Genomic DNA, 12,588 nt, shown 5'->3' with positions numbered 1-12,588 from the left:
GTGAGAACTCTGGCTCTCCAATGATAGATAAAAGCACTTGCCAGATTTAACCTGTTTGCTTACACTGCAATCATCAAATGATTTGGGTTACTGGTGATTTATAACCGTTCAGTCATCTAAAACACCTCAGGTTGGCTAAAGACAAAAAAAACACGGGTTGATGAGAGTACATGAGCGTTGGGACCCATGTGTGGTTTAAACGCGCCATCTGCTGGACTAACAAAAGAAAGCACTGCTAGAAATCTGAAACGAGAACAGAAATTGCTGAAGAAAGTCAGCAGGTCTGGCAGCATCTGTGCAGAGAAAGCAAAACTAACGTTTCGGATCCAGTGACACTTCAGACGCGAAACGTTTACTCTGCTTTCTTTCGACAGATGCTGTTGTTTCATTGTTTCATTCCTAACTCTCAAATAGAAAATAACATTAAAAGGTATCTTTACTCTTTCCATCTAACATCTACGTAACATAGAAAACACTTGGAAGGATGCCAGCATCTGCAGTTCCTACTATCTCTGATAGAATTTTTTTTCAGATTTTTTTTCAATTCAGGGATTTACTGATCTTGTTCCCTCAGCTGCTTTATTGTGAGGGCCCCCGGGGAGGGACAACTGAACACACGGTGTAACTTTGTTTTAATTTCAACCTGACGGTTGTCACTGCAGAGCAGCGCCCACAAGATCGCCTTCCAAAGCATGAGATTAGACTGGGCGGGCCAACCAAGAGCAGGGAAACAGGCCAAGCTGCTGAAAGTACACCCAGCTTGAAATAACCTCTGCCCTAAAATCAAAACTGACTGGCAAAGACAGGCACTAATTTGGAGAATCACATGAAGCGCGCTCACATTCTTAACAAATGCCTTGACTTTTTTTCATTACAAAGGGTTAATCTACTTCTGTTAATTTAAAGAAACAGAATTAGGAAAGCGAGAGCTCCGTTGAATCAGTCCCAAAAAAATACAAAGAAGCGAGTTAGTGTTCAGATACTTAATTATTTTTGTTGGGGAATCAGAGATACACACTGTACATTCATTCGGGCGGTTCAGATAGTGAATGCGCGGGCGAATCTATACTATTAAGGTGGAGAGGAAAGGATATTCATTGTGCCAGCCGTGGCAAACTGGGAAATGCCGTCAGTGTGCAGAAACCTATTTACTAGCAGTGATATAAAAGTAAAATTCCGACAGATAATATCAACTGAAGAGAATCTTTTCCGTTTATGTCAGTGGCGATATTTCGTAATATCGGGATCTTAAAAGTTGTATTTACCACATTCTTCAAACAAAAGATTTTGTTTAAAAACAACTTTTTTTTTATTAACGAAACACTTCAAAATGGTTTTGAATTTCCTTGTCTAACTTAGCCGCGGCGTCCACCTTAAAAAGTCAGTCGCTTTGGATCCACCCAAAAGCTCAAACTGAACCTTGTCTTTTCTTGAAAAAGAAGTTTTATGAAGAGCTTTCTTTGTGATTCGGTGTGAGCGTTGCTTTTGGACGGTTAATGCCGGTTTGGAGAGGGGGCGGGGGTTTAAGGAAGACATCAGAGAGTTTGAAAGGCGATAATTTTGAGACAAAGGATATATTCTTTCTGAATGAGACGGAAGCAGATAAGAAAATGAATCAATCCCGTTGAGTTTACCCGGAATTTTACTCCGGGAGTAACTGCATTGGAAAGGAGTTGGCTGTTTGAATGAATGAGGGCGCTGTAGAAAAAACAAGGAGGGATTTACTGTGAATGTGACATTGTAACTGGGGTAGTTTTGTGTTTTCAAGAAAGGGGCTACCTGGAAACAAAAAAAACAGGTGCAAAAGAAAGGTCGAAAATGGCTTGTTCAGTGAACGTTTCCCGGTGAAACGGGAGCTCTTTTGCTGACTGCCCTTGTGGACAGAGCAGGCTGGGGGCCAGATTCAACTCATCCAAGTTTCACTTACGCACCGAGCTGGGATAGGCTGTCGTCTCTGATCAAGGGAAAAGGAAGGGGCCGGGGTGAGGGGTAGCTGGAGGCTGAGGAGGGGTGCTGGGGGCTTATAAAAGGAGCGCAGCAAAGCGAGTCCAGCTCAAACCAGAGAGGCATCAGCCAGGTTTAAACGGGATCAGTTAAGCTGAACAATTCTGCAGCAACTGCGATAGAGAGAGACTTTCTCCCTGCAAAAGAGTGAAACTGTAATTTCGCCCCGACTGTTTTAGAAAACGATTTCTGATTCAATTTGAGAAGTTGCATTGCTTTTTGTTTCCAGTTTGAACTTCGGGATTTTTAGGTTTTTTTTGCTTTGCAGTTTGACTCCTGGTTTTTTTTTTGGACTGCTCCCTCTCTCAGTCTGTCCGGAAGATGGTTACGGTACTCGGACTGGTTTGGCTGTCGTTGTGCGGTGTGCTAGGGTCCGGACAGGTTCTGGCCGGGAGCCCGGAGGAGAGTGTCACTTACCCGGTGCGGCTGGACCAGGAGGGCCGGGAGCTGGAGCTAGGAGCCGGTGCAAGTCAGGAGCTAGAGCCGGGGCAAAGGATCTTCTACCGGCTCCACGCCTTCGGGCAGCAGTTCGTCTTGGAGCTGGAGCCCGATCACAGTTTCCTGGCCCCGGTTGTCACTTTGCAGCGGCTGGGGGACCCCGAGCCCGGTAAAGCCCAGGTGGACGAGAAAGAGGAGGCAGAGCCCGACCTCCGCCGCTGCTTCTACGGCGGCACCGTCAACTCTCTGCCCGGCTCCCTAGCGGCGGTCAGCCTCTGCCACGGCATCCAAGGCGCTTTCGTGGTGGAAGGAGCCCAGTATCACATCCAGCCTGTCAATCGGACGCATCTAGGGGGCATGCAGCCTCATTTCATCCGCAGGACAAGCCTGGGCTCCTCGCACCGATCAGACGGCACCAAGTGCGGGGTAAGCACCACCCTGCCAGCGCTGGCTTCACTTCACTTCTACTGCAGATAACATCACCCCCACCCCCTCCCCCTCACTCCCTGTTCCCTTCCCTAAAAACTCCCCCTCCTCACATTGCTACTTCTCTTTGCAACTTGACATTTTTATACTTCTTTTAAAAACGATACTCTTTCATAAAATCGATACTTTTTAAAAAAAAAACTATACTTTTTAAAATGTTCAATCTATCCTTGAACATAAAGCAAATGTTTGAAAGGCACTTGGTCTGCTCAAAAGGTCACTTTTTAGTCCTGGATTACCGAGCCTGCAGATAAAAACCAGCAACTCAGAAGGGTGCAATTCTGGCCGCTGTGTCATGAACTGGCATCTCCCGCTGTAAGCTTGCGATCTGTGTTACAGCGGGCAACTTGAGAATTTATTTGATTTTCAATTAACGTCTAATTTCATTTTTTTTTAAAAAATGTCTCACTAGGTAAGTGATCAAGACATGCCTCAGACAACTGACAGCACTCAAACCCAACAATTTGGATCCAAGGCCACTCCACAACCCACTGGGCACCAAAGAGCCAAGAGGTTTGTCTCCTCGCCTCGCCATGTGGAGACCTTGCTGGTAGCAGACAATTCTATGGTAGAGTTCCATGGCAGTGGGCTCAGGCACTATCTCCTCACTTTAATGTCAGTGGCAGCCAAATTGTATAAGCATCCGAGCATTAAAAACTCCATCAGCTTGGTGGTGGTGAAGATCCTGGTTGTCTATGAGAAGGAGAAAGGACCTGACGTGTCTTCTAATGCAGCTCTGACCTTGAGGAACTTCTGTACTTGGCAGAGGAAACACAACCCAGTCAGTGACCGTAATCCAGAACACTACGACACTGCTATACTCTTCACCAGAACGGTAAGCCAAGGCTCCTGTCCAAACATGTCTATTAGTATGCATGTCCAATCTGTTTAATGTGCATGCAAAGGGCCTTTCACAAAGCATCTTTTGAAAATCACACGGGCTTTTTTAAAGAAATATTCTTGGTAAAGAAGGATGCCAGCTTTTATATTTGACCTTTATTTCCCCAATGATTTTGCTAAATGCTGCCCTTGTTTATCCTTATTAAGGATCTGTGTGGAGCCCAGACTTGTGATACGCTGGGGATGGCTGATGTTGGGACGATTTGTGATCCCAGCCGGAGCTGCTCAGTCATTGAGGATGATGGTCTGCAAGCTGCCTTTACTGCAGCTCACGAGTTGGGTAAGTAATCCGACCTCCAAGGATAAATATTTGTTGTGTTAATTTTATAATTTACTTGCTGAAGATGGAATTCCTGCTGCTGTTTGTGTTAATTTTGTAATCTGGCTTAGTTTAATGCATAGATTAGTTTATATAATTTCTGGAGATCGTGAGGAAAGATGCATTTGAGCATTTTTTAAAATCACATCAGTTATATTAAATATTATTTGTGTAGCTGTACAAAATGTCTAACTTTAAGAAACCACTTGCTGTAAATTTGATTTATTGATTTGGGAGAAATTAGGACATATTCATGAATTAATAATATATTTTACACTGTATCAGGGGTGGGACACAGTACATTACAATGTTGTCTGAGGTATCTCTGAAGTTAATATAAGTAGATGGGACTTGCGAAGTACGGAATAGTCATTCAACAGTAACTTAAAATATTTGCATAATCGGAGACTTAAGTGATTTTCTTTACGTCTTTCCAGGCCACGTGTTTAACATGCCCCATGATGACGCACGGCAATGTCTTAATACAATTCCTCAAAATGGGAATTCCCACATGATGGCGTCGACACTCTCCAACTTGGATAGGAACCAGCCTTGGTCTGCGTGCAGTGCATACATGATCACTTCCTTCCTGGACAATGGACATGGTAAGAACCACACCCCTGCCCAAAAATAAAGTTTATGTTTCTGGGAAATTTCTCTTTTTTTTCGACTATGCAACTTTAGCAACTGAATTGATTAAATACATAACAACTATTCTGAATAATGTATCTATTAAATACACTATAATTAGTTGTAATTTCAATGAAAAGACAGTTACTATTTTTATTAATAGACTACAAATTGTAATGTTTTAACTGTTATTAGTACAATATTTTTAACTTTTTCTTCAATTTATAGACCAAGTGACTTGATAGTATAAACAATAATATAAAATAATATTTTTCAACTAATAATTTTCAGTTTTTCAAATTTTACCGTGAATTTCCAGTTTACTTCGAAAATTTGCAAATATCTTGCATATTGCTGAAATATTTGCAATAAAGCTAAAATTCAGTCTACATCTCTGCTTTCAGGAGAATGTCTGTTGGACAAACCCCAGAAGCCACTACAGCTTCCTGGTGAATTGCCAGGGAACACCTACAATGCAGATCGCCAGTGCCAGTTCACCTTTGGGGAAGAGTCAAGGCTTTGTCCTGATGCAGGCAACACCTGTTCATTGCTGTGGTGCACTGGAATGTCTGGTGGGATGCTTATCTGCCAAACCAAGCACTTCCCATGGGCTGATGGTACCAGCTGCGGAGAAGGAAAATGGTGTATGGAAGGAAAGTGTGTTAACCAGACAAGCATGAAGAAATATAACGTAAGCATTGCACATACATAGTTTACTTTAGTTACTCCTAAGTTGCATACTTGATCCTGATTGTTTCATTTACTATTCTAGTTAATTAGTAACTATCTTCTGTGACAATTTCTGCTAAAATACCCTGGTAATGAAGGGACAAAGAGGTTCAACAGACATCCATGTTTATCCACCTTTTAAGATTTGGGTTTAAATATTGTCCGGACTGTATGAAAGTTCACCCTCAAGTTCCTCACTCTCACTTGCATCTGGGCTCTTTAACAACCAGCGGAATTGTGTAATCTTTGATATAAACAGTTTTCAAATAGCTGATGATTTCTCTGGAACTGCATACCAAATGATCCCCCTTAGGCCAAGGAAAAAGACAAGTTAAGAAGGGAGAAAAAAAATTGCAGTGACAGGTTGAAGAGAACCATTGGTTAATTAACTGTTTTAAAATTATTTGGTGGTTCTTTCTCTAAAATAGTTATTTTTTTTTTACAGACTCCAGTTCATGGGAGCTGGGGCTCCTGGGGACCCTGGGGTGAGTGTTCAAGGACATGCGGTGGAGGAGTACAGTATTCGTTTAGGCACTGCAACAATCCAGTTCCACAGAATGGTGGGAAGTACTGTGAAGGAAAGAGGGTCCAATACAAATCATGCAACACCATGGATTGCCCTGCTAACAATGGTAAGATTTGTACAATAATCTAACATAGTCAACAATACAACATTGGCTGAGAGGGAATCATTCCTTTTCCAAACGTATTGACATTTAGGGTTGGGAGGTCATGTTGCAGCTGTACGAGAAATTGGTTCGGCCACTTTTGGAGTACTGCATGCAATTCTGGTCTCCTTCCTATAGGAATGATATTGTGAAACTAGAAAGGGTTCAGGAAAGATTTATGAGAATGTTGCCAGGGTTGGACGTTTAGACCTACAGGGAGAGGCTGAATAGGCTGGGGCTATCTTCCCTAGAGTGTCGGAGGCTGAGGGGTGATCTTATAGTGGTTTATAAAATCAGAAGGGGCATGGATAGTCTTTTCCCTGGGGTGGGGGTCATCAAAAACTAGAGGGCATAAGTTTAAGGTGAGAGGGGAAAGATATAAATGGGGCAACTTTTTCACACCGAGGGTGGTGCATGTATGGAATGAGCTGCCTGAGGAAGTGGTGAAGGCTGATACAATTACAACATTTAAAAGGCATCTGGATGGGTATATGAATAGAAAGGTTTATGGGATATGGGCCAATTGCCAGCAAATGGGACGAGATTTATTTAGTATACCTGGTTGGCCTGGACGAGTTGGACTGAAGGGTCCGTTTCCATATATCTCTATGACCCTGAGAAGTTGAATATTGCTTTTCAGATTCTTTGTTTTGACTATGATTATTATTTTTTCAATGTCTTTGATCTTCAGTTTGATGGTTTCTGTTACAGGTAAAACATTCCGTGAAGAGCAATGTGAGACGCACAATGATGTCTCAAAGTCTGCTGCCTTTGGAGGAATGCCCACGGTCGAGTGGATCCCAAAATATGCTGGCGTCTCTCCTAAAGATCGATGCAAACTTATTTGTCGAGCAAAAGGCACAGGCTACTACTTTGTGCTCCAACCCAAGGTATGCTTTCCAATATTTCAAAAATTCCCTTCAGCTCCTCCCCAGTTGATTTGAGGAAAGTCTGCTGAGATCTTGGTTCAAGCTCCAGTGTGTATAAACAAAGGGATGGCAAAAGTCATGTCTCTATTACAGCAGTCAAGCCATCAATACAGAGTACAGAAAATCTTTAAGTCATAAGTATCACAAACATGCCTGCCAAGAGCTTTGTACCTGCCAGTTGCAAATTTGATCACTCACTCCAAGTGAGCACTGGACAGACGTCCCACCCATGGACTGTTAATTTAGTAGCCATAGCAGAATTAAAAACAATTATCCTTTATTTTAAAAGAATTGGTAATTTGATGCATTATCAATGATCTCAAAATGTCATGAAATCTACTTTGCTAAAAAAACCAGAGAAAAAAAAATACAGTCATTCCCAAGAGAATTTATCCAAATTATTCTAATACAAGTTGCAAGGCTAGTGTCTGTTAGTGATCCAATACTCTGCAGTGTTTTGTTTTTTAACCACTGGGATACTATTCTCCTTCAGGATTAGTAATAAGTATAAACATTTTTCTTCACAGGTCGCTGACGGCACACCATGTAGCCCAGACTCCACGTCTGTATGCGTTCAAGGACAGTGTGTCAAGGCTGGTTGTGACAGAGTCATCGGCTCCAACAAGAAGTTTGACAAGTGTGGTGTGTGCAGAGGCAAAGGCTTGACTTGCAAGAAGATTGCTGGCTCATTTGACCGTTCAAAGTAAGTAGGAACTCCTTGCTTTTGCTGCTAACATTGCATAAATGTAAAACATCCAATTAAGTTTACAGAAGCACTTAGTCCTAATGCTTAGACGTTTTTGGCCTGATTTTCATAAACAATTTGAAAGCCACTTTTCAAGCATTTACAATCAAAATTGGTATCCTTTGTAATTTCAGAAATTCATTTCACATATGATAATTCTCGGTGTACAGCATTAAATTGTTGTACTGGAGATTCAGTAACTCTAGCTGGATAATACTAAGACATTTTTTTTGAACCTGCTGAGTTTATGGTTGGACTGCTTTATGAATAACCAGTATCTCAGATGGTAGAGCATCCGTATAGTCAAATAGTCAGCTTTAAATAAGTGACACTGGTGTATCACTAAACAAGGGAAAGGAGAAACAAATAGTCAAGCATCTTGTTGCTGACCATTATTCGGGGGGTGATTGTGTAAGTGTTATATGGGTCAAAACTGAAGCTAGATATGCTTCTGTGATGAGCTTGTCAGCAGTCAAAAATGACAAGGGATTATTGTCACCTGTGAAAATGGATGCCATATAGTTTGCCTTTCTGAAAAGGAAAGCAGAAAAAGAGAAAATTTGGTGTTTTGGTGACAGACATGAAAAAATTGGGGAGTATTGTTGTCTGAAGTTCATGCTTCAGTTGGCATTAAAATTGAAATCCAAGAAATTATTTTGATCTTTTTCTCTTTCAATCTGTTTCTGTAGACCTGGATACCAAGAGGTTGTAACCATTCCAGCTGGGGCAACAAATATTGACATAAAACAGCGCAGTCTCCATGGTGCAAGACATGATGGCAACTATCTGGCATTGAAAAAAGTTGATGGCACATACCTCCTCAATGGGGAATACACTTTGTCAACGCTGGAACAGGACATTTCATATCAAGGCACAATGTTGAGATACACTGGCTCCTCAGTGTCGCTAGAAAGAATTCGTAGCTTTGGTGCACTCAAGGAACCTCTGATTGTTGAAGTACTCTCAGTGGGAGATTCTTTGCGGCCAAGAATCAAATTTACATTCTTCGCAAAGAAGGACTTACAGCATCAGCCAACTAAACCCAACTCCAAAAAGGAGTCTTTTAATGCCATCAAGGAAACAGTAACCTCTGAGTGGGTAATTGGTGAATGGGGAGAGTGCTCCAAGACATGTGGTCTAGGGTGGCAACGCAGAGCCGTCAAATGTATGGACATCTATGGGAGACCAGCCACTGATTGCGTGAAAGAACTGAAGCCTGATGACCTCCGACTGTGCGCTGACATCCCTTGCCCACGGTGGTTGTTAGGAGAATGGTCAGCCTGCTCTAAGACATGCGGGAAAGGCTTTAAGAAAAGGTCTTTGAAATGTGTCATGCGTGATGGCCAGGTGCTGCCACAGGAGAGCTGCAACATTTCAAAAAAACCAAAACATCTGATTGGCCTTTGCACCATCCAAGCTTGTAGCTAAGGAATCAACATACATGAAAGACAGTTCAAATATGTTTTTTATTCATCCTAAATGCACTGAAAGTAAAGGGTTTCCCAATCCATTTGTCATGTGAAACATGATAATCATATGACCCATTTTCCTTTTGACAATGAATGTTTGTTTGAATTTGTCTACCTACTTATCAGTTATGACTGTTTTGGGGAGGTGGACTGGGGCTAATTGGGGAATGCAATGCTAGCATTGTTTACCTCTCAAGTCAGTAGTTGTGTCAGTTACTACAGATGGATTTTTAAAACCATGAACTCTCACTGTTGACAGTGAAATCAGAGGTCTTCCTCATTCTTTGATAAGCATGTTAGACCCTTATTCATGAGTGCCGGTGGTGACCACATTCTGTTACAAGTGAAAGAACACTGGGGACTCTTTTTTTTTTCTGCAACAATATATTCTCTGAGAGGACACAATCCCTGGAAATTGCAAGAAATTATGTTTTAAAGATAGCAGAATATTCTAGAAACTAGTTCACAGGTGGTTAGAATACTTACACCACTGGGTGTTCCCTCTGTAGAATGATATCTATCATTGCCATTGGTACGAAGAGGAATAAGTATCAGTTAATTGTTGTTCCATAAATTGGAAGCTGATGATTCCAGTTTTGCCAGTTTCGGTTGATTATACCCTTCATCCTGTGCCCCACCTTCCTTGCAAATCAGATGAGCTTGCAGTCTGAATGTGGGAATGTGGATGGGCAATAAATGCTGGCCAGCCAGTGACGCCCACATCCCACAAGTGAATACCAAACAAAAAGTGTAATACTGTGGTCCACACCTGCCAATCTCTCTGTCTATGAACAAGACTTCCATTTTGTTTTGCAGAATCATCATAAGCCCAAATTCAGTTCATTTTGCGTATGCTAACTTTTCAAAACATTGCAGACTTCTGCCTTAGTCATTGCATGGAACAAGGGTATTTAGCTGGCATTAAATATAATACTAAAAAAAAACCAAGGGGTGGGTACAGAACCTTGGAATAAGAGCTTTTTTTAAAAAATGCAAATATTGGTTCCCTTATCATTATGTGTTAGATGTTTGAAACTGGGAACTTGTTAAGGCTCCACATTTGCCCTTACATTCTAGGCTGCAGTGGGGTATTAGGAAAATTGTCTAGCATTACCACAAATGATTATTATTTAATGATCTTTGCAGCAACTGCTTGTTGTGGGGACAGGATTAGGCTCAGTGAGATGTCCCTACAGTCAGATGCGTGCCAAAATGTGTGAACCTGGATGAAGAATAAAGAATGGCCACTGAACAAAGTAATGGAAAACTGTCCCACAAGAAGAGCCAGTACTTTGGAAAGCATGGTAAAATTGGTTTGGGAATTGTGGGTGTGAGAGGGGGATTCCTTGTTTTATTATCCTGGCTACAAGGTACTGTCAAATAATATCCTAAGGTCCTGACATGCAGGTTGGTACTGGTTGTAGTTTCACCTGCTGACCAATTCAGTCCCCACCTACCTCAGTGATGAAGGGCAAGATTTATCTTATTTAAGAAAAAAAAACAGCTTAAACTATGTTATACACAAGCTGCTATTAATGCAAAGCTACAGATTTGAAATCCGCAGAATTACATGAAGAATGTAAATATTAAACCAGCACCAAGGCCAACAAGGTGTACTTTATAAGTAGAAGTATTAAATCCCTTCTGTGAAGGACTCAGCATTTTGTACAGATTTCAAATAAACTTATTTATTTTTGTAAAGCTTTGTATAATATAATCTTTAAGTTATCGCTTTTTTTAAAAAGGAACAAAGAACATCTAACAAGAATAGACTATTTATACACTATGTGTCACTAGGAGAAAATAAAAATGATTGAATTCTCAATCTTTGTGTCTGTCTTGCGTTTGTTATGTATGCTTTTTGGAGGTGCAAAGAAGTACTGCAATCTTCAATGGTAAATATTGGCTTTCTAGTTTTAGTAATTTGATTGTTGGATTAAAAATCTTAGTGCACGATTTGAAAAGGAGTACAGAGATCTCCCAGTGTCTTGTCCCAAATTCTTTACACAACCAAAAACAAATTAACTGACCTGTCATCTCATTGCTATTCGTGGAATGTTGTTAACATAAGATTATACTGAACCTTAGTTGATACAGTGAACTTCAAAGTGATTTGTTACATGAGATACATTTCCCTATCAAAGACAGCTGTTTCATCACAACATTCATTCAGTTTTTTTGAAAACCTTTCTGGTAACAACTTTGCATCATCTCTATTCTTTTGAAATTTTTCCTTAAAAAAAAGCATGGTTCCTGTCTTCTGCTTAGTGTTCCCGTTTGACCCTTGTAAAGTACTTTGGCACTGGAACTAGTTGTTCACTGCATGGCCTTACCCCATGATTTCCCTGAATAATCACAGCTATCTCTGTGAAAATACTGCTGAAAGCAAGGTGACTAAACATCAAGGGAAATGAGGTAATCTCAGGGAAATATGCCAATAAATATCCAGTACTGACTGCTTCTGCACCTGCTTATGGGATAAGGTTTGCTTACAGGAGGCTACTTTATGCAATTTGATGGATTCAACACTGGAGACATCAACTACACTTTAATGGTTTCATTTAGACTTTAGAGGCATTACAGAGCAGAAAAGATTCACAAGAATAGTTCTGGGGATGAGGAAGTTTCAGTTACATTTTGGAAATGTTGGGACTGACTTCCTTGGAAAGATGAGAGATTTGATATTCAAAATTACGAGGGGTCAGGACAGAGATAATGGAAACATTTCTTGTTGGGAAGATCAAGAACAAGAGGGCACAGATTTACGGTAATTGTCAAAAGAAGCAATTGAATAACTTTTGTCGTGAGTGGTTAGGATCTGGAATGATGGTGTGGTGACATCAGGTTCAACAGTGTTAGTGAGATTTTACAGTGTGGAAAAAGGCCCTTCAGCCCATCATGATTACACCAGTCATCAACTATCCATCTATTCTAATTCCATTTTCCAGCATTTGGATTATAGTTTTGAATGATATGATGTTTCAAGTGTTCATTTAAATAGTTCTTAAATGTCTTGAGGTTTTCCACCTCTACTATTTTTTTGACAGTGAGTTCCAGATGCCACAACCATCTGGAATTTCCTCGAAATTTGCTGCTCCTTACCTCAAACTGGACTCCCTGATTATTTACTCCTCTATTAAGGGAAAACATTTCTCCCAATCTATCCTGCCTGTGCCCCTCAGAACTTTGTACACCCCAAACAGATTCCCTCTCAGCCTCAGGGTGCAGAGCTGGATGCACACAGCAGACCAAGCAGCATCATAGGAGCAGA

The 12,588-nt window shown here is 41.1% G+C and overlaps 1 protein-coding gene across 1 annotated transcript; it reads left to right on the top strand.

Moving 5' to 3' along the window:
* Positions 1-2,043: 2,043 nt before the first annotated feature.
* adamts1 (ADAM metallopeptidase with thrombospondin type 1 motif, 1) lies at positions 2,044-11,142 on the top strand. The gene is made up of 9 exons (XM_020524408.2): positions 2,044-2,868; positions 3,341-3,763; positions 3,976-4,108; positions 4,585-4,752; positions 5,182-5,468; positions 5,952-6,138; positions 6,886-7,064; positions 7,631-7,806; positions 8,538-11,142. The coding sequence occupies exons 1-9, from the start codon at positions 2,326-2,328 to the stop codon at positions 9,274-9,276; spliced, it is 2,835 nt and encodes a 944-aa protein (XP_020379997.2). The 5' UTR covers positions 2,044-2,325; the 3' UTR covers positions 9,277-11,142.
* Positions 11,143-12,588: the final 1,446 nt, after the last annotated feature.

Source organism: Rhincodon typus, unplaced genomic scaffold (assembly GCF_021869965.1).
Source record: "Rhincodon typus isolate 14 unplaced genomic scaffold, sRhiTyp1.1 hic_rhity00003753, whole genome shotgun sequence".
Lineage (NCBI taxonomy): Eukaryota > Metazoa > Chordata > Chondrichthyes > Orectolobiformes > Rhincodontidae > Rhincodon > Rhincodon typus.
Note: the sequence above shows the minus strand (reverse complement) of the source record. Positions and strands in the feature narration are given on the sequence as shown.

Coding starts and splice junctions, on each gene's coding strand:
- adamts1 (XM_020524408.2), top strand. CDS start 2,326: ATGGTTACGGTACTCGGACTGGTTTGGCTGTCGTTGTGCGGTGTGCTA. Junction 4,753..5,181: donor CTTCCTGGACAATGGACATG/GTAAGAACCACA, acceptor CTCTGCTTTCAG/GAGAATGTCTGTTGGACAAA. Junction 6,139..6,885: donor GGATTGCCCTGCTAACAATG/GTAAGATTTGTA, acceptor TTTCTGTTACAG/GTAAAACATTCCGTGAAGAG.